Source organism: Candida margitis (genome assembly GCF_024628925.1).
Source record: "Candida margitis strain CBS 14175 chromosome Unknown scaffold39, whole genome shotgun sequence".
In the NCBI taxonomy this organism is placed as follows: Eukaryota; Fungi; Ascomycota; class Pichiomycetes; order Serinales; family Debaryomycetaceae; genus Lodderomyces; species Lodderomyces margitis.
In genome coordinates, this window is record NW_026261915.1 from 79,476 (window position 1) to 101,422 (window position 21,947).

Genomic DNA, 21,947 nt, shown 5'->3' on the forward strand with positions numbered 1-21,947 from the left:
CTATATTTAAATAAAGTATTCATGCTAGAAACTCGTCTTTTAGTAAATCGTCTACACTGGCTCTATCCATTGGCTCCCAAACAAATGTACGTCTCAAGAAGCTTATAAACTGCTTAGCAGATGTCGATCCTGAACTTCCAACACCAAGACAAACTTCCAAGCTCTTCGAGTTCAATTTGAATTGCTTCTTTGTGGAATTTGATGCTGTTTTGTAATGGTTTAAAATGGACATGTTGATCTTACCATTAAGATCGAATATTTTGTACAACAATGTCTTTCTTATCTGCTTTTCACTTGGTGAATTCAATGTCAAATTTACCTTCTCTGATGAATGGAGTAAATTTCTCGATAACTTTGATCGCATCCTTAGGATAGTTGAAGACTTGGGAGCACCAAAAATTTCAAACATCAACCCGATTTGGTCAATCTCATTCTTTCCTGCTAGTAAAGGCGAGCCAGTAAATAATTCGGCCAATAGACAACCTAACGACCAAATATCAATTTTGTTATCATAATTTGCCCCCAAAATAATTTCTGGGGCTCTGTAAAACCTCGATTGGATGTATGTGAACGTCTTTTTATTGTCAAAACAAGAAGAGCCAAAGTCGATTATCTTGACGACAAGACTTTCATCTTGAGGGCACTCTGGTAACTTGATCATAACATTTTCCGGTTTAATGTCACAATGAACAATTTTCAAAGAATGTAGGTATGCGAGCCCACTTACAATCTGTGTCGAGAATTTCTTAATCAAATCGATGGAGAATCCTCGAAAATTGATAATCTCAAGAACAGAATATAGGTTTAGTGAAAGCACTTCGGTTGCAATGCAGATATGACTTCTGAAATTAAAGTGTTCATAAAAGTCAATGATATTTTTATGCGGCTTCCCTTTCATATGCTTGAGCATCTTTATCTCATTGACTGATTGAATAGATGAATTAAAGTTGTTATTGATGATTTTGATAGCCACCAAATTGTCTCCTATAAACTTGTGATCCTTGGCCACAATCACATTGCCAAAAGACCCGTTGCCGATGTTTTGCAAAATCTGGAACCTGTAGTTTATGTGGTCATGTGGATATATTATGTAATTTCCCGTGTTGTCATCGAATCCAAAATTGTTCCCATAACTCTTTAAGTTGATGTTGCGTTCGTGTGACGTTGGCACATAGTATATATCCTCCTTTCGTATTATTTCTCCTCTTTCGTATATGTTAAGCTGATCAAGGGATACATTCTTGATATCTATTGTTTTTTTAGCAGATGTTTCTGAAACATTATAGGTCGAAGATTTGAATAACATGGCATCTTTTTCATACAACGTCTTGTAAAGTTCGCCAACCGTTTGTACCTTCACCCCGTTTGAGGATTTCGGTGCAGTCACAGTATGACTTTGAAGGTTCTTGCCACTCGATTTTGGTTTCAGTGTGTATAGTCTCTGAAATACATCCGACAGAGAAGATATAGGCTGCGTCACGTGTCGCCTTGGTTTAGTTGGCGACGCTTCAACACACGATGTGTTTGTTTTATTTATGGCACTTTTGGAAGGCGAGTCATTCAAGCACTCAAGTTCAAGCGGAGCGGAGATTGTGTTATAGTTTTTTGCCAAATTTTGACCCAGTGCTATTCTTCTTGTCCGTGAACTGTTTGAAAGATGTCTTGAATACTCATATCTTTTCCGCGTAGACGAAGGAGTAACGACTGCACTCGAGGATGACAAAGAACTGAAAGGATTTGAACTTTGCCTCTTTTGAATCGACGATGAAGTTGCTCTCATGAATGAAAACTGGAAGTCTTTTTTTGACACTGCTGTTTCAGAAAAAGGGCACGCTTCATGAGTGTTGTCACTTTGAACACGTTGTTGTCGCCTCACAGTGCTTTTTGATTTGGTATCATTGCTAGGTTGTCGTTTTGGTGTTTCCAACTGCGATGGCTGTATACTCTCATGAGACGGAGTCTGGTTCTTTGGATATAGACATTGTGGATAAGCTTTTCTTCTTCTTGGCGATTTATTGATATCAATACTAGAAAACTGGTCTTCAAAGAGCGCCATATTGAAATATATATGCGCTTTCTCTTGACTCCGTAAGAATGGTATAACTGTGTGGTTAAATAGTACAAATGTTTATCGCAGCGAAGATCTAGGGGTGTTTTGGATCAACATCCTAATCCGGAAATGGTAAACAAGGGCGCTACCCAATGTATTTCAGAAAATCATACTCCAATAGAGATTTTAGCAACAGAAAGTCTTTACTTACGCGTCTAATGGTATTATGTATTGCTCAATGAAAAGGCAATAAGGTTTGCCATTAGAGATTCAAACCACCTCACTTCCTTATTGATTGTCTCGCCTTTTATGTAAACGTATCATCTCCTCTGTATGTTTTCTCTTGCTACTCGCAGTTGTATTTTTCCTATGCCTTCTGCTGTTCAAGTGAAGGTTCCAACTGTCTTCCCCCACAGCGACAAATGCCTCTCCACTTTTATCGTTGCAAATATCACACTTGAAATGTCTCCACCTTTGCTCTGAACCAAAACTTTTGTTGCTTTTCAAATTCGACTTTTCACTAAGAAGATTTGCTAGGTTGTCAGGAGCTTCTTTTAATGTCACATGTTGCTGTTTAAAGAATTGATCAGCGATGGTCAAACCCCGACTGCGTACATTACTATCCCATTGAGATAAATCTGTCGCGTCTAAAACGTATAATCGTCCACCGTTGACATAATCGAATTTGGCTTCTTTCTGGAGCTCTAAATGCAAAGTCTTCTGGATCCATTTAACCTGATACTTGGCATATTGCCGAGTCCTGATTTTCATCCGCTCGAGCCCATGCAGAAAATCTTCCTCATTCTGCTTGCCGTTTTCCAACCACGGCAAAAACTCTTTGAAACCTATAACTTGAAATACCCCACTAGCGCAGTTGCTCTCATTTTTCACGTAGTATTGATACAATTCATCAATTTCCTCCTTAGCCCCCATACCCATCATCTTGTCAACTCTTTTATCTAGTCGATCTTGTAAAATAATCGGTTCCGAATAAAGCCAGAATAGTAGAGTATTGTATTTTAACGAACTTCGCTCTAGCTCGTCCAACTTTTGTTCTAGATACAAGTCAGATGGCTTTTGACCGGTAGTGTACCAAATCTCAACTGCACGTCGTAGCTTTCTATGATCTTGAGGATGGAACTTTTCAGCCACAAGCGGATCTATCTTTTGTAACTCTTTGAATAAACGTTCTGTTGGACCATCCAACAATGCAATTTCTTCCACTGTCAACTCCCTTTCTTTACTTTTCTCTATAGTTTTATTGTTAAAAAGTAGCGTCTGGAGGTAGTAGTGTGTGCCACCAACTATAATCGGGATTTTACCTCGTGAGTGTATATCTTCAATTGCTTGATTAGCTTCCTTATTGAATCGATGGATGAAATATTCCTCGCTCCAATCAACATGATCCATCACATGATGGGGAACATTATCACGCTCCTCAATGGGATGTTTGTTGGTGATGATGTCAGCTCCTTTATAGACCTGCATTGAATCGGCATTGACAACTTCACCATTAATCTGTTTAGCCAACTCAATACTAAATTGAGATTTTCCAACACCTGTAGTACCAACAATACTTATTATTGGTTTCTTTAACGGTTTACTCATTTGTACTTTTAAGAAATTGAATAACTTAGATATCATACGTTAGACATTCTGGAGATATGTTGTAGAATCTACGAAGCTAAGACAGATGCACAATTTAAAAAAAAAAAATTTTTTTCTTTGTGTTCTTTCTCTCTAACCAAACCTTATATCGGATTTTGGATCCCAAACATTTGATTTTTTGGCAATCAGTGATACAACTGGTGGGGATCTCACAGTGGTACCATGATTATTCTCATCCAGTCGCAAAAGCTGTGTCTCAATTTCACGACTTTCCAACCTTCTCTGGTTCAAATAGTCTTCACATTCATGTAGGACGGTATTCCCTTTCGTGATGAAATCGTTGTAGAAATTCGATCCCTCAGCAAGATTGGAAAGGATTTCATTGTACTTCACAAAAGCGGTACCTAGTGTTCGTAATGCCTCTTGTCTCTTTTGTTGTGTTGAAGTAACATTGATTTGGTACTGGTTGATAAACTTGCGGTTGACAACATCAATTTCTCGTTCGAGCTCCACTTGTTTTGCTCTTGTCGCATCAAGAAAAGCTAATTCAGTGGAAAAGGATTTCAAATGATCCTCATAGACTAACTCAAGCCTGGCTGACTTGAAATTACCATGGTCATCATACATAGCCTTGTCATTTCGTTTATATTCATCCACTAATTTCGGCAAAAGATTGCCGTCTTTCATCTTGATATCAAGCTGACGAAGAAACTTTTGTCTTTCTGATTCAAGGAAATACAACTTGTCAATGTAATCTCGCAAGGCTGCAGCGATATCAGCTACCACTTTTTCTAGCTTTATATAATTTGAGTTTGGCACAAATTTGTTCAAAGACTGAAAGCCTCCCAGATAAACTTCTAGCACATCCCTGATCTCCAAGAATCTCTTTCTAACAACTTCATCTCCTTTCCTTGCCTCTTCAAGATAATCTTTCATTCGTTGTATCTTTTCAATAAATGCTCTAGCTGCTTTATCAGTATTCTCCCTTTTAATCTCATTCGTTCCCTGCTTTTCTCTGAGCATTTGATCCTCACGTTTATCTAAATCTATCCGAGTCTCGCATTCAGCAACCAACTTTTGACAAGCAATGCTTAAGCGGTGGATCTCTGAAAGTGTATTCTCAATAACTTGCAAACCCCCAGAGTTCATGACTCCACGAGAGTGACTAAGTACGCTTTCTGGCAAATTCTCTGGTTGCTGAAGGGCATCAATACTGGTTGGGAGGTTCCTTTCATTGAGAAATTTGCCAATAGAGTGATTTAGGTTTTGAATTGGCTCATAAATGACGTTTCTTATGTAGTCGTCCGTCCTGTATTTAAAGGCTTGAGCAGCATGAACAATAACAAACGGTAACAAGTCCTTGAATAAAGGTTTGGGCTTAACATTTTCATCAACTGCCGAATCATTCGCTCTTACCATTGATACCCCATTGATGGGCTTGAGCTCACTGTTTGAAGGAACAATTTTTAAATAAATCAAATCGTTATCCCTCTCTGCGATCTTGTGGGTCGAACGAACAGTTCCAGCCAATCCCATAGTATCTTCAATCGCACACTCACTAACGTACTTTTTATGCTTTAATGCTTCTGAAATTGCTTCTGAAGCTACTCGTAAATGTGCAACTTGATCACCGTATTGGAGCGAATTTAGAGCGACTGCGCTGCTTCTGTAATGAGCTGCGGATAAGAAATGGTACCTCTTGACTGCAATGTGATTGACCCATTCCAACTTGATGAAGTCCGACAGCTTGGCAAACTTTAATGCCTCTGCATAATATTCGGAAGTTTGAAAAGATAGTCGTGCAATAATGGAGTCCTTAGTTGACTCGTTATTCCTTGCCTTTTGCCAAATAGTTTCTTGAGCTTGAGCAAGCATGAGCTCCTTGAGACAAGAAATTGTCTGGTTGTTAAGGTCCCCTGATATCTCGATGTGTGGCTCGTTGGACACTATATCCAATATATATGCAAAACAACCAGCTGCATTTTGAAAATACTGGCATGAGTTTTTAAGCCCTTCATCTGTATTCCTAGACTCACTTAAAGCAAGGTGGGAGTACGTAACACCAGCTTGAAATATAATGCATAATCTCTCGTATTCCAATGATCGCAACTTTATAGGACCAATAGGGGCATTGTAAATTGTAATGAACCAACCAAACTCAATGCAATCAGAGGGGAATTTCTGTTCAACTGACTTAATCGAGCCTAGATACTCGTGGAATTTGCCCAAAAACTTCAAAAGTGTGGCTTTTGTTGTGGGGAAAGCTGTATTGTTGCTAATGTCAGTGATTTCATTGCGAAGCGACGTGAGGTACGCTAGGTCTGATTTAAATGAAGTCGCAGGCTGGAAAAATCGTTCACTTATTGTTTTACCCAATTCTTCACCTAGGTCTAGAGGTCTAGACTGCTTGAAGGGAATACTCAACAAATTGGTTGTCATTGACATGTAGAGCTTAATGGAGACTAAAGAGTTTTGTTTATAAGTTTGGTTCTTTTTGAATGCGCGCGCATCCCAAACAAGAAGTTAGACATGCTTACAATAAACTTCGTCTCGAATAAAGCTTCAGCATTGACAAAATGTTACTTGGTACAAAAAATGTTGTTAATTTTCTACTCATATATAACTTTATAAATCCGTTTATTGCTTGTGGATGCTGTTCGATATTATTCTTTGTCGTATCAGTTCGACACAATCGAATATTCGATCTACAGAAAGTTTTAACCTCTTGGATTCAACATCTATTCCTCTTTTCTCATTATTCAAAGTGGACTGCACTAGTGCATACTCTGCATCAAGTGCAGCCAAGTCTTGGAAATGTTGCAAAATTCGACTCCATTTACCATCACTCTCTGCTTCATAATGTGAAGTATTAACACTACTAGAGAGTAAACTCTGTGACTTATCATGGAGCGCATGTAATTTGCCAATTACTTTCTCCGCTGCTTCGAATGACCGTAGGAGTGATTCCGCCTTTGGTGGTTCCAACAAGCGTCCCTCATTAGTTTCTTGTAATTTCTTCCATTCATCATCAACTTCTTTGTTTACCTTGTCATATATTTCCTGACCTAAATCATCCTTAAGTGACGCACAGAAACTGGGATCCTTATACTTTCGATAGTCTAACCCAATCAAATTCCGAAACTCTTGGGCGAGCTCTTCCTGTAGACCTACTGCTTGAGGAAAATTTGAAAACTTTTCTGCCGTTAGCGGATTTGGAATAGGGAGGTCTCGCTGTATAGCCTGAGATCTTCTTTGTTTGCTTTTGCCTTGGTCAAAAGTTGGCAATACTTCTGGTTGAGTCTCCATGTTAGAGTTAAGTGTGTCATACGAGCCTACTGGAAGTTGCAATTCACTCTTGACTTCATCAAATATAGACGTGGGCTTACCTTGATGATGTTTAGGTTCTGGTAAGTGCTCGAAAAGAGACTTTAGTACAGGAACAATAGCTTTTTTGGGCTTCTTTGGTGATCGTAGCTGCGATGCAGATTCTATTTCTTTTTCTTGCACCGCTGGCTCATACGCTTCCACTTTTTGTTTCTTAAACTCTATTCCTCGCCTCGTATCGAGTTCCCTTGGTTCGCTCATTGCATCACTCGGTCTCCTTCTTTTCTTCTCATCTCGGGGCTTTTCTTTTATAACACTAACCTTCTCGTCAACTTCCTTCAAACTCACCCCTTGTTTAGCTACTTGGTTTCTAAACTGCTCCAACTCCATCTCATTGTGCCTGGTTTCTTCATTGACGTCATAAGGACCAACTGGTGGAACAATTTCATGTGGGATGTCTGCATTATAATCAAAATCCTTTTTTGCTCGTTTATTCTTTGATCGCAAACTGATATTGATCCCTGCCGCCTTCATTTCTCTTCTCTTTTGCAACAAAGCAAGTCGTTTACTTTCCTCCAACATCCTCTCACGTGCTTTCCTCTTTGCCTTTTTACCTTGAGTATTAGATAATCTAGCTTTGGCTTCAGCAAGCATTTCTCTATCGTCATCCTCCATACTGTCGTCATCTTCATCAGATCCGACGTGAGCCGGCCGTGTCTCGTGCGCAAAGTTGGGATCATTATTTGTCTCGTCATTATCAATGATCCCAGCAGCTGATTGTCCCACGGCAGGTAATGTCTCAATCCCTGGTCCCGACAATTTTAAATCGTTACCATTATTTTCTGACGCTTCGTCGATTAATTGCTGATATCTCTGAACGCACTGAGTTGCTGTTCTCCCAATGGTGGACGCGATGGATCTCCACTGATTTGGCAATAATCTAGTTAACTCAATTAACCTCTTATCCTGGTCAGGCGTCCAACCCGACTTGTTTATCAACGGATTCAACCACTCGACCCATCGTGATTTTGCTTGAGCTGCTGTCTTTTTAGGAAGCAATGATGAAACTCTTGCCCATTGATTGGTGCCATACTTCTGCACAGCCGCTTTTAAAATCTCATCTTCGATACTTGTCCATGCTCCTCCTTTCACATACGACGACATTTGTATGGAACGTGTCAGTAGAAATGTCACTGATTTACAAGATGTTTTCTCTTTATTTTTTTTCTTTGGTGCGGCGTAAGCCAAACCCTCAGATGAGACAATATCGGTACATGAGTAAAGCTCGAGCAAGTGTTACAGCTCAGCATGTGTCCGCATCAATTCCTTAGCTGGCATTGAATCTGGGGCAAATACAAGCTTTATTACAAGGATGGACACTTTTGTTCTCTTTTAAAATTACTGCCAACAATATTTTGCCATAAATGATCTAGAGTTTTAAGCTATAGACTACAGGTACGCTTATCAATGAAAAAGCATTGTTAATCATTGATCTTGAATATAGAAAAGGTACACATAATATGTGTCACTTTGAAGGTGATTCTCCCAAAAACCTTTTTCCAACCTTTCAGGTCTACGCCTATATGGCTGAAGCACTCACAAATACGCAAAGTCTTGTTTCATTTCAAAATGTGAGACGCATTTTTCTAAACAGCTTAATCTGCCAGTAGTGTTATAACTGAAAGAATAGGGTTTATACCCAATTTGGCAATAACTTATTTTTTTGATTAGAGTTAAAATAAAAAATCAGATGCAAAAAAAAGAGATTTGGATTTTACCAAAATCTCCACTTCTATCTGTCTCTGAAAAAAACAAATAAAACAAAAAAAACAAAAGAACATTGAAAAGACACAATACAAAATTCACCAATTTCAACATCATATAAATACAATCAAAGGGAAACACTAACTAAACCCCACTAAATCTTTTATCAAGCATTACCAGTAGCACTTTATATCATTTCATCACCCATTTGAAAGAGAGGTACAGAATAGAACCTTTTCATAGCATAGTGCTCCATTATTCAACAAATTCAAGTATTATTATCACCAACAGAGTCGATTATTACTGGTAACATTTCCGCTTGAGAAGCTATCTATTAATTTTCAAGTTTATTGATACGAAGTAGTCTCACCACTTAGTTCACTTGAATCAACCAATTTCAATTGCCGTTACTTAACACACACTAGTAATTGGCCATCATGAACAAAATCTTTCAACATAAACATCAAAAGCTTATTCTTCAGTGCTATCCAGCTGGAAAAGCCACCGACAAAAAGCCGAACTCATCAGAACTAAGCTATTTATTGTACTATGCATCAACACGTAGAGTCAAGTTGGAGAAGGTAATTCACTTTCTCAAAGACAAGACTCAACATGATGCTTCAAGGAATCGTACAGGTAACTTGCAAGTCACATTGGCAATTATTAAAGAATTGATCATCAAGTGTAGTGAAAATTTGAACGTCTTTGCTCCTCAGGCCTGCAATATTTTCAAGATCTGTCTCGAAACTAGAGATATAGCCGTGTGCAAGAATGTGGTCAAGACATATGAAGTATTGTGTGAGAAATTGGACGGTGCGCTTTTTAGTGGTGATAAAGGGTTTGTACAAGATTTCACTGATCTCACTCAACAGTTGATTTCCTTGGGAAAGGAAAAGAATATTTCCCATAATCAGTATGACTGGCAAATGGTCTCATTAAAGGCTATATATGCAATCTCCAATTGTTTGAGCTTTACAAGCAGCACTTCGAAAAAGTTTATTGCCGTATCAATTCCCTTTTTAGTCCAGGTTGTAATGCACAATAACAATATCAGCAGTCTAATGCAAAGGTTGAGGTCAAGCATTAATGTTGAGTCTGACGGAAAGAGATTGTCGCGTGTTCAACTGCAAAAATCGCATACCCATCTTAACAACCAGATTGAAACTGATTTTGATAATGATGCATTGACATTGACTGATGTCAACGAAGAAGCAATGAATGCGTTGAGGGCATTTTTCAACAGCAACGCCACTTCTCAAATTACAGAAGTGACAAGAGCAGTAGTTCAGCACGTTTTCACAACAAATATTAACTTGGACTGGGGTATTGTTTTGTTGGAGTTGTGTGTGACGTGGGTTCCTATTCAATTGAGGTTTGTTAGTTGCTCTACATTGTTGGCCACTTTGAACCGTATCAATGTCGAAGGTGCCTCCAAGTCAAACTATCCACTTCATTTAGCTTACGCTAAACATTTGTTGGGTTTGCTATCATCAGGGATCAATATGATTGGTTTATCTATTTCCGATATCATTCAACAGTTATTGAATTTGCAGACTGATGTCATTTTAAAGACTAGCGACTTAACCAAATCGGACATCGATGCCTTGACAAACATATACTCAGAATGTATTTGCAATGTGACGACACATATCTACTACTACGATCAAGTTCCAGACTCGATTCAAGAAATTTTAGTCAAGGTGGATTATGTTTTGGACAGCTCATTTGCTGATAGTTCCGAACAAACGTCTTCAAGTGAGAGAATTCACGACCTTATTGTGCAGTTTTTGGACAATATATCCAAAATTTTCCTCATTTTAAAGAGCAAAACCAGTAGTATAAGCAGGAACCATGTTAATCTCGAACATTGGGATATCAGTTTGGGATTATTAGCGCCTGACACTGAATTTGATGATGATAGAAAAACAATCTTGTCGCTTCAACAGATTCGAAGTGTACAGGCTAAATACTTGAAAGTATTCGATGAGTTTTTGAACATTGAGTTAGCTGCTGCGTCTCGTTCAGCCTTTGAGGTTATCAAGCAACAACAATATAAACTGGATCCCGGGAACGCAAATGCCCACGTGATGGATAAAACAGATAGCACCAAGGACAATAAATTGAACGGCAAAAACTTGATGGAACCTGATGTCAACCAATACATTACTCAGCAACAAAATTTCATTTCTCACTTTTTGATGTATGCCGATAAATTCTTTGATGGGTATGAAGCTCCTAGTACTGAATTGGTGCTCTTGTTGGTCAAGGTTTTGAAAGATATGATTGAAATTCTTGGGTTGAACTTTGTTAGTAACTTTATTCCATTCTTCCATCATGGCGTTTTGAGGTTGGATAAAACCACAGAATTCACTCAGAGACAAATGTATAAAGATACAATTGTGCACATATTGTTGTATTATATTTTAAAAGACCTTGATGATCAGTATGAAGAAGAATTGGAAGGCTATTGCAAAACTTCGAAATTATTCAAGTTGGTTTTAGATAGTATCGAATACAGGAGACAACACGGGTTCTGGATACATGGAATCGATTCACCACCATCTGATTTGGAGAACCTTAAAGGAAAAAGAGTCTTGCCTAAAGATAATAACGGAAATGATATAAAACTCCGGATAAAGAGTGACAATATTGAAGAATATGCATGTGGCAACAATTTCCTCATCGTTTGGTTGCATCCTCAAAAGCCTTTATTGACCGAGATTGAAAAGCCTCAAGTGTCGACCCACATGAGTCAATTTAACAATGATTCAAGGAATACCAATAACACGGCCTTTATGGACTTTGACGAAACCCATTCAGAAGCAGCAGCTGCTGCCGCAGCCACTGCTGCCGCTCATTCAGACCATTTTGTACCCCAATTCAATAATCCAACTGGGCTTTCATCCGATGCTGCCACTACTGATTCTGAGCAGGGTTTGTATACAGGATTGGGATTGGGAACAGCAAAAGACATTCATTCAATTCGTTCCGAGATTTTACAATACAGTCAGCACTTTCAAGAGAAGGGAATACCTTATGCTGCAAATTATACCTTGACGAACAATGGTAATACTACATCAACTATTAGTCGATTGAATGGCGACTTGGGTTCCCATGATCAGACTAACGGATCAATATACACGTTTAATACACACGTGACTTTTCCTAGAGTTACCGATTTGAAAGAAACATTGAGTGTTAGTAATTTGAAGGGAGTGTCAAATGGTAATGGTAATTCAAGTATGGCTGCAAGGCACATGGATCAAACTGTGTCTAATAATTCAATTTTGAGTAAGAATTTATTATCTACAGATGTTGATTCGATTCTCGCTGGATTAGACAGTGATGACGAAGCTGCATTTGTGGTTTGAAAGTAAGGCGTTAGAGATGAGAAATAAAACTTAATTAGATAGTCTTCTATTTTCACATATACGTAGTATTACATACATAACTCTCCCACTATTGTCCTTTTTTGAACTACTTTTCTAAATTACCAATTACTCTTTCATTCATTCATCGTCATCGTCATTATCTCCCTCCAATGCTTCAAAAGCATTAAATGTTTTAGTTTGTTTATCACTAGCAATTTCTCTAGGATCCACCGCTTTGGAAGAACCCAAGTTCTTATTATTTGGTTTTGCTCTAACCCCAATTGTTTCTCTAAATTTGTTTCTATCATCATTAGCATCATTATCAGCTCCACCAAAGCTTCCACTCCTGTGGTTGTTGTGAGCACCAGTTACTGGCACTGCTGTCTCCCATCCATCTTCATCCTTGATCACTTCATTCTTCTTTTTCAAATATGGCTTTTGTTGTCCCGATCTTGAGCCTCTACGTCTATTCATATGGTGATAAGTTCTTTCATTTCCACGATCATCAATGTAGGTATCTCCGTTGTGCCATTTTCTAGCGTGCTCAGCTTGTTGTTGTTCGCGAGCGTGTTCTTTAACTTGGTCAATTAATTCATTGAAAGCAGCCAAAATAGTTGGTTGAGGAACATAAGTTGTTTCGTCCTTGATTTGGAGCAATTGTTCTTCGGTGTACTTAGCCATTGTTTAAAGATTGCGATATATGAGGTTTGTAGCTTAGACTGCTTGTTTGGATGTAAAATGTCTTTTCGGTCAAGTCCTTTTTACGGGGGGTATTTTAATTGTCTTCTGATTGTTAAATTTGATGAAGAGCGAACGAAAAAAAAAAAAAATAAAAAAAACAGAGAAAAATATTGACACAGTTTACACTTACATTTTGGAACTTTGTGCACGACCTTGTGAAGACGTGAATAGGGATCTATGTTAAGAAGAGTAGGAGAAGACCCTAACGTAACTATAATCTAAGGAGGGGTGCGTGTTTATCTTCATGCTGGTGGCTGCACGAATGTTGACAAGGGGTAACGAATAACTTTGCTTAATATACAAACAGGGTTGCCTTCTAAATTATCGAATGAGTAAGGTTAAAGATTTCTTCCATGAGTAAACGAATGTGCAGAGGATGGTGTTGCACCTCGGTGAGTCGGTTCTTTAACAAAGAGAAATGGGTATCAACCTTTCAAGCTCAGAGGTAAGCCCTTTATCTGGGATTCTATTCTGTCGCATCCTAATTGTTTTTTTGTTGCAGAACGCATCTAAGGCATCTCAGAAAAAACCACATCTTTTAGAGAACATTTGTAAACTACCACTAACCAAGAGCAAGCTGGGATAGTAGCTGCACCACCAAAAGCGCTATATCGAACTTGAATCGCTGCCACTAGAAAAACGCTCCACCTGCCATGCCGTTAGCTCACAATTTAAATAAGGTGAGCAAAAACTTGTCCAAGTCCACTGGATCAATGCACATAAAGGGACGAAAGTTCAAACAACTAAATCGAGCCACTGTGCGAGACAAGAAACTTAAATTGCAAAAAGTTGAAAGCGTCGAAAAGAAGCTGAACGAGTTGCTCATCGTCTCCTTCCTACAAGAGCAAATTGTTAACGATGACAACAAGCCAAGCTATACCTTATCAGAAATACAAGACTTGATCGAAAGCTTTATTGGCCAAGATCGACAACGATTAAATGAAGTCAAACAAGAGCACAGAAAGGGAAGACCAATATCCACCAAGCAGAAGTTGCTTGCGGAAAAGTTGAAACACGAGGAGCATCTATTTGCAACGGGTTATAAGATACCCGATCTAAGCCATGAGGAAACTGTAACTCGGTTGAGAAATTGGAACGGCACAACAGGGGCAACCACCGGGTTTAAGTTTGTTCATGTTTCCAAAGACATGAAGGAGTTTCCAACGGTGGAAGTAGAGATGAAGGAGTAGAAGCAATAGTAATAGATAAGTGCATCTATTTGGATATTTAACATAATGTAAAGTGTCTTATTTGGCACTCCATAAAATATTCTTTAACCCTAGCCTTTCCTTGTTACCAGTGTGTCCATTCTGGCTAGCCAAATCAGGTTGACGGATGGAAACTGGCGTTTCAGACGTAGGAAACGCGGCTGACTCTCCAACTGAAGGTTCACTTTCCTTAGCAGTAGGTGGGGAAGCTGTCGAGCCACCTACTACTTCTGATGGATCTGGTGCTCCCTCTTCAGACGACCCTTTCTTTGGCTCCTCCGAAGCAAAGCTCAATGCAAGATATGCAAGCATGGCTGCTGCTGCACCAGTGGTAACTCGCTTACCCCAGGAAGACTTACCTGAAGCCCCCCTAGGTTCTTTATCCCCTTCATTCTCTAGGATTAAAAACTTTCTCTTCCCGTCCTGTTTGTAGCCAACAACTTTGTAACTGTCATTTTGCAAGCACTGCAACCTGTCATTAACTAGTGCAAGCTCGTCGTTGCTAAACTTGTCCAAGATTTCGAAAATGCCACCTTGATGGGATAATTCATCACTGAGCAACTTTTCCGATACTGGGATCTCCTCACCCACCAAGCCTAAAAGCAAATACGACTTGGAAGAGCTAGCTAACGATTGGTCATACTTGAACTTACTCCATTCGTAAGCCTCGGCTTGCCTTTGCCTTGATAGCTCATCCTTGTTCAACCTCATGAGATACTCTTTCAATTTGATTGTGTCTATAGCACTGGTATCTCCCGATGTCGTGCTGGACCTACTGTGTTTGTGGTGGTGCCTCTTGGCACTCTTGGTGTGTGCACTTGCTTCTTGCACCTCATCTCTCTGCAAAGCAGACGCAAATGCTGCCCTAACCGCATCCTCGAATGCATCGTTCCTGGAGACGTTTTCGCTTTGGTTGTCTAAATCGGCAATAAACTGTTCTGAGTCGTGGTACTTTTGCTTATCCAGTGGAACTTGAGGCTCCACATCCGAGCATGCCCCCGGTTTAGACTCCGATGGTTCGTACTCTCTCATATCATACTCATATTCAATTTCTGGTGTTGACTCGCTAGGATGTTCACGGTCCTTGACCTCGTCAGTCTCGGTTGAATAGGTAACTACCTCAGAAGGCTCTTCCTTGGCTGCGTTTGACTGTCCTGTAACGCTTCGTGCCAAGTCAGCGTAAAACTCCTGCAACCTCTCCTTGGAAATTGGCTCACCATCCAAGTTCTTGCTCATACCGTAAAGGCAAACAAGGAACGCAGGATAATGATCAATCTCTGCATTGTATTTCTTCAACGAGTCGAGAACGTCCTTTTTAAACAAGTACCCTAACGATGTCGCGTCCAACGTGGCAATGTACATATCCACTAATGCGTTAAAATCTCCCCTTGACACCTGTGTCACATCAGACTTGTACAACAATCTCGAAGCCGTTAAAAATGCACCTAAAACTTCATACTCTGCCTTTTTTAAAAACTCCACTTGCTCGGAAACAGGGTCGCTTACACGTGTCCGTGTCGACTTGCTAAGTTTTTCCAATTCAGCAGCACTGGTTAACACATTGTCCAAAACAAATGTCGCACCGTGGTTATGTTTGAAAAGCAAAACCAAGTTTCGATACAACTTGTGCCAGATCAATCTCTTTCCACTGGTTGAGTAACTGGCTTTGGACAATTCTTCCACCTTGGCCAAGACCTCGGCAGCGTACACGTCTGCCAATTTGTCAACGTGTAGTGTATCTCTCAACTGCCTTAATTCAACGACATACTCCTCCAAGAAAAAATCATTGGGTAATTGTCTATATTCGGGGGAGTCCTCTCCTTCTTCGGCTACTTGTTCCTCGTGTGCCATTTTTTGACTCTCAAAAGTGTCAAACACCGCTTGACTATTGAGAAGCACATCCAAAGCCTCGGTGTTTTGTCCATTCATGTCAAACAACCTGCCCAATCTTCTCTTCAACCTAATGTACCTGAAAGCATCAGAGTTCTTGGAAATAAACGAGTCTTTGCCACTGGCTTCACCAAAAAAGTTATCAATTTGGTAGTCCAAAGCTTTCAACACTCTATCACCAGAATGCTCCTTGAATGTGGCACCCCCAAGCGCGTTTCTAAGATTGGCCAATTCTTTAGCGAAATCGGATAATTCCAATTCATCGGGAATCTGGACGTACGGTGCTGTCTCCTGTGCGGGTTTTTCTTTGACTCGCTTCTCAAATTGAGCAAACACATCGTTACTTAGAAGCACCGTGTTTAAGATCTCCAAACAATCAGTGGTGTTGTTGGTAGAAAACTCCTTCAACTTTGCCCTTAGCGTAAGCAAGCTGCCGTGGTTTATTTCTGGATACAACGTCTCGTCTTCCAAAATGCGTTCCGTCACATCTTCAATAGCTGACATGACTTTCGACTTGTCTTGGAAATCGCCTACCAAAGTTTGGACAAACTCAATCTCTGGTACATGCCTTTCAAGACGCAACCAGTCTGGTATCTGCTTGTAGTTTGTGCTTGTGTGTCTGTCAGTGACTTGCTCTGCTTCATAGTCCTCAACAACCTCGTCCAAAACCTCCAAGTGATTGCCAAAATATCTGGCCGAGTCGAGAATAGCAGAGACAAGTCTGTCAAGCGAGGTCTTGGATAAAGGTGCTCTCTCAGTAAGGTCTCCGACGAGGTGCTTGATATCGGCATAAAAGGCGAAATCAACGCCCACCCCTTGTTTTGCAGCGCTGAGTTCCTTCCGCGCTTGCAACAATGGCGAGTCCTCGGGTAAGCACTCTGCCAAGGAATCTCCTTTCAATTCCAAGTATTTCACAAGAACATCTGGGTTTTGTGCCAATCTTTTAACGCTGGTGCCGTCGATACATCCAAAGGCTTCCGATGCAGCCCAGTCGCTGGGATGAAAGTTGTCCCATTCGGTCCAAAATTCATCCTCGGTTAAGCCTGTCTCTAATGCGAATTCCTCTTCAAGCAAGAAATTCAAAATCCAATCTTCCTCCAAATTGCCCGTGAAATTGTACTTTGATGTTCCGAAATCAAACTGGGCGAGGTGAGAGAGCAATTTACCAGACCTCAACTGGTCCGTGGTTAGAGCCTCCAAGAAGTGCCTGGCCTGTTCTTCAAAGGGTTGGCCCCGCGTGGTTGCAATTTCATAGAGCCGTGGCGCCAACTCGCTGTATTTTGCAGTAGCTGGAATGAGATTTCCAAATTCGAGTAGGCTCCACAATACACCCAACTCGGCAACTTTTTCGTAGATAGCAGCTCTGTCATGTTTCAATGTTAACCCCTCAAACATTGACTCCTGCATTGCCTCGCCAAAATCATTGTCTTCGATTATCCTCTTAACCACTTTCAAAGACGTGATTGACTCGGTGAGTTTATCACGTAGTGCTTTGTAACGTTCCACCTGAATCAAGACTTTAAAGAACGATTCATCGTAGTTCACATTGCCTTCCAAAAAGTGGTCAAACTCCTTCACCGTCTTGTCAATCTGAACAATCAAGTCCTTTTTCGATCTTATCTTTTTAAAGTTGAACTCCCGATCTAATGACGTCAATTCTGGGACATAGAAGTACAACCCTAGGTTGAGGAAATCTTCAATCTCGTGTGAGCGTTTAGCCCGTGGGAAATAGTCCCCGACAACCTCTTGCGGAAATCGCGCGTCCTTATTGACAAACTCGATAAAGAATCGTACCATCTCGTCGTATTTGTGTTTGTTTTCTTTGTTGACTTCCGGGATGTCGCCTCTGCTGTAATAGTCTTTGAATATGAACAATGTGTTTACAACTTCCAGCCCAGATAGGTCTGCAAAGCTCTTGATCTGGTAGTTGAATGTGTCTTGAAGAAAGTGCTCAAACACCTTCAACTCATTGCAATAATGTTTGGTATAGGCGAGACCTTGGGGGAGGCCATCTTCGTCAACGATCCTAAACCCCCACGTCTGATCCTCTAGCAACTCCTCCATCAATGCTTCATTGTAGTTCTGGACCTCATGGAAGGGGTACCCAAGGTTGTCTGGTCGTTTGATGCCAAAATGGGGTAGTTCAACATCTAGCTTCTTACTGGCGTTTTTCTTCTTGCTCTTTTTCTTCAATGATATATAGTCAATTTCGTACTCCTCGACATGGGTAGCGAATCCTCTAGCCAGCCCCTTTGACATTTTGTATTGTTTTGTTTGGTAGTACCTGGCTGCAAGGGAGCAAGCAGGAAGCGTCAACTGGGGCGTTTTAGCTCTCGCAGCCTTGAGCACCTGCTTGGCTGCAACTCTACTGGAAAGCATCTTGAATCTGGTTGTGTGTGGATTTCAGTAGTGTTGGGTTGGGTCTTTGCAACAGTAGGCGTGGCAGCAATAATGAGGCTGGTTTGGCGTAGCTTTTGCGGGGTCGGGATTTCAAAGATAAGGGAGAGCTAGAATGGGTAGCAAAAGATGTAGCTAGCTTTATGTGATCAAATTTACTACTGCACAGTACAGTACCTAGCTGTCAATATTTATGATTTGTAAAGACGTGAGTATTTGCGGTTGTCCAAAATTTGAAGGGATAAAAAGATTGGAAAAGGAAAAAGGAATAAAGACTTAGAAACAAATTCCCTACACGGACACAAAAAGAAGGGAGAGAGAGAAAGATAAGCTGAACCACAATTGTGGGAGGGAGCTACCATGTTTTACCGAGTCGGAAACAGGGTAGGCGTAGGAGGCGTAGGAGGCGTAGGAGGCATAGGGTTTGGTGCAAGTGCGTATATCTACAGATTTACAACCAGGATCTTACCAAGCAAAAGCTGATAGAGAATTGTAGAAGAGCGTGAGCTTTGGGTTTTCTACAGAGATGGAAATATTTTTCAAGAAGAGTTATCATCAAATTGATGCAAATTTAGGAGAAGCATGGATTTGATAATGTGTTGTTTACAAGTCTATAATGTACACATGTCCTCTATTTAATGATCGAGGGGGATACCTTCATACTCACCATAACCCAGCACTAAGTTAATATTCTGCAAACATTGAGTAGCAGCACCCTTTAATAAATTATCAATTGTTGAAACAACAACGACTCTATCTTCATTTGAGTTTACAGCAAACCCTCCAACCACTACACCATGTTTACCGCTGATGTCTTTAACCAAAGGCGCTTCACCAGTGATTGCAATCAACTCTTCGCCTTTATATCTATCTTGGAAAATGTTTCTTACTTCTCTAGATGTTAATGATCCCTTCTTTATTGGGATATTAATTGTGTGCGAGATTCCTTGAAACCATTGTGCTACATGTGGAGTGAAATCCACAGTCAAGTTCAATTGGTTGGAAATTTCTCTCTCATGCACATGATCAGTTAATGAGTATGGAATGAGGTTATTACTTAAATTTTCAACATCATTCTTGGGTGATGGTTTAGTACCTGCTCCCGAGTAACCTGAAACACCAAATACAGATGGTTTGCCGTCAATATATTCCTTTAATGGTGCAATGGCAACTTGTGCAGCGGTTGCATAACATCCTGGATTGGAAATTCTTTTGGCATTGGCAATAGTATGACGATCATTCAATTCGGGCAACCCATAAACCCAGTTTCCTGAAGTATCGAATCTGTAATCAGCAGACAAGTCAACAATCCTTGAATTTGGGTTTCCAATAGAATCAATAACATCAACAAATGGTTTACATACACCATTGGGTAAAGCCATGATCCAAATGTCAACTTCTCCTTTCTCTTCTAATTCTTTAATATCTTCCGGTTGCAAGTTGGAATAAATAATGGTGTCCTTGTTGTAACCTTTCAACTGTTGGCCCTCCAATTCACGAGATGAAACGTGGGAAATCTCGAGGTATGGATGGTTATCAATAAGTTTGATTAAATTTTGACCAGTGTAGCCTCTTGCACCAATCAATGCAACTTTCTTCTTATCCTGACTTTTGCCGTCTTTTAAAGGTGGGTTTGGGTTTGAAATTGTTGATGCAAACCTTCTCGTATGTAAAGCTCTTTTTTGTTGACTAGTAGAAAAGACACCTGATTCTTTGTTTGATGACAAAGAAGATCCAATTGCAGAGTTGTCAAAATCCTTAATTAATTCACTAGCTTGTTCAGTATTCAAACCGTACCAGAACAATATTTGGCCGTTTTTGGCAAATGAACCATCTGATTTGGAAAAGTACCACGACAAATTGGCATCATTTTCATCAACTATCCAGCACAAGGACTTGAAATCCTTTTTAATTGAATTGAAAATGTTATCAGTAACGTTGTTTAACCATCCAGTTTTTGAGGACAAAAATTTATCCAACTTGGGAATGTTGTCATCTTTATTGACTACGATTGCCAACACTTCCAATGGCTCATCACCGTAGCTTTTGAAGTCGACAGATTCCAAATACTTCAAATAGGATGCAACAGACAATTTGCCGGCCTTAATTTCAGGGTCTCTCAATAATGCAGTTCTTAATAAATCAGGATTACCAAACTCTTTCAAAGAGTTTCTGTTGATCAATTTGTATCCTCTTCTAATCAAGGTACCAGCACCCGAATCAGTAAACAATTCCTTCTGTAAATCATCAACATCAATGATAGCAACTGAAGATGACCTAGGCAAATGTTGCAACAAGTCGTGGATCTCCTTAATTTTCAATTTGGTTCCGTATTTAACCCAGCTCTCTTTCATCAAATCGTCGTATTCTTCATCCAAGTTGATGATGGAAACTTTTTCACCAGTGCTTCCATTTATAATACCTCCCTTTTCATTCAAGTAGACAATTTTCAATGGCTCGAATTCTCTGGCCAATTCACCAGCAGCGACATCAGCATTGACATTTAACAATTGGCCACTTGGAGTTTCAGCCAAACTGGTTAGAATCGGCAAGTATCCAGCACTGATTGAAGCCTCAACTGGCGCTTTGTTCACACCGGTTATCTTACCGACCAAGTCGTATTTTTCTTTGTTTAAATATTCTGCTTGGAAAACACCAGCGGTGATTGGACGCGCATGCACGCCAATTTTCTCTAAAGCTGTCACCAAACGTAAATTTTGCTCGAGAAAACATTTACGCACCACCTCCATAGTCTTTGGGTTGGTGATTCTGATACCGTCAATATATTCTGGTTCAACACCTTCATTTTCCAATAATTCATTAATTTGTGGTCCAGTACCATGCAAAACTATGGGATACAATCCGACATGGTATAAAAATGCCAAGCAAGAAGCCAATTCGTCTAATTGCTGGGTTATGATTGCTCCACCAACCTTGATGACAGCAAATTGTTGGGAACTGACAGAAGTAAAGTATTTCAAATATTGCTCAACTTCTCTTTTCGAACCAATGTTGTTTAATAACTGGATGACTGTCGATTTGGTTGAATAAAATCGTGTCGAAGTGAACTTGGTAGTTGGACGAAGCTCACCGAATACACGATAAGCTTTGTTGTTGGCAACTGCGGTTGAAGCTTTGGAGAAGGATCTCGCTATAGGTTTTGAAGCCAACACTTTGTTAAAGGCGACTAATTTCAACATAGCTAACTGAACCTTTGGCTATAGAATACAAGAAGACTAAAGGCTATAACCTAGATTTATCTAAAGGAATAAGTGAGCGACAAAGTTGAAAATTTTTTTCAAAAGGATATTAAAATTAATTAATTTGTCAAAGTTGATTATTATTGCATTGATAAAAAAAATTAAAGAAAAAAACAAAAACTTTTTATATTGAAGGTTGTAGTGCAATAACCAATTAAATTCTCAAATGAGTAATCGCTTTCTTGTTAACCGCCATGTAAAATCAGTACACAATTTTGTGTTTATGCAGGACACGCACAAAATTCTGAAGAGTAAGACTTTGAGTACTCACCTACAGTACAGAGAAGAAGTAATTTCAATTCAAGTAACCAGTAAAAACAAACATTAAAGATTA

At 39.8% G+C, this 21,947-nt stretch overlaps 5 protein-coding genes and 1 pseudogene across 6 annotated transcripts; 2 read left to right on the top strand and 4 right to left on the bottom strand. All coding sequences in view use genetic code 12, as the record gives it.

The window, feature by feature from the left end:
- Window positions 1–19: 19 nt before the first annotated feature.
- CANMA_005355 lies at window positions 20–8,146 on the bottom strand (annotated as a pseudogene). Its single transcript has 4 exons — window positions 6,444–8,146; window positions 3,796–6,056; window positions 2,368–3,663; window positions 20–2,103 (listed from the first exon to the last, which is right to left on the bottom strand). Coding segments are annotated over exons 1-4 (7,344 nt in total).
- A 1,037-nt stretch (window positions 8,147–9,183) lies between these two features.
- On the top strand, window positions 9,184–12,117 carry CANMA_005356 (uncharacterized protein; the record flags this gene model as incomplete). The annotated part of the gene is made up of 1 exon (XM_051817729.1): window positions 9,184–12,117. The coding sequence occupies one exon, from the start codon at window positions 9,184–9,186 to the stop codon at window positions 12,115–12,117; it is 2,934 nt and encodes a 977-aa protein (XP_051669088.1).
- Window positions 12,118–12,255: 138 nt separating this feature from the next.
- Window positions 12,256–12,798, bottom strand: CANMA_005357 (uncharacterized protein; the record flags this gene model as incomplete). The annotated part of the gene is made up of 1 exon (XM_051817730.1): window positions 12,256–12,798. The coding sequence occupies one exon, from the start codon at window positions 12,796–12,798 to the stop codon at window positions 12,256–12,258; it is 543 nt and encodes a 180-aa protein (XP_051669089.1).
- A 713-nt stretch (window positions 12,799–13,511) lies between these two features.
- CANMA_005358 (uncharacterized protein) lies at window positions 13,512–14,048 on the top strand (the record flags this gene model as incomplete). The annotated part of the gene is made up of 1 exon (XM_051817731.1): window positions 13,512–14,048. The coding sequence occupies one exon, from the start codon at window positions 13,512–13,514 to the stop codon at window positions 14,046–14,048; it is 537 nt and encodes a 178-aa protein (XP_051669090.1).
- Window positions 14,049–14,105: 57 nt separating this feature from the next.
- CANMA_005359 (uncharacterized protein) lies at window positions 14,106–18,335 on the bottom strand (the record flags this gene model as incomplete). The annotated part of the gene is made up of 1 exon (XM_051817732.1): window positions 14,106–18,335. The coding sequence occupies one exon, from the start codon at window positions 18,333–18,335 to the stop codon at window positions 14,106–14,108; it is 4,230 nt and encodes a 1,409-aa protein (XP_051669091.1).
- A 653-nt stretch (window positions 18,336–18,988) lies between these two features.
- Window positions 18,989–21,553, bottom strand: ARG5,6 (bifunctional acetylglutamate kinase/N-acetyl-gamma-glutamyl-phosphate reductase; the record flags this gene model as incomplete). Its single annotated transcript, XM_051817733.1, has 1 exon — window positions 18,989–21,553. The coding sequence occupies one exon, from the start codon at window positions 21,551–21,553 to the stop codon at window positions 18,989–18,991; it is 2,565 nt and encodes an 854-aa protein (XP_051669092.1).
- Window positions 21,554–21,947: the final 394 nt, after the last annotated feature.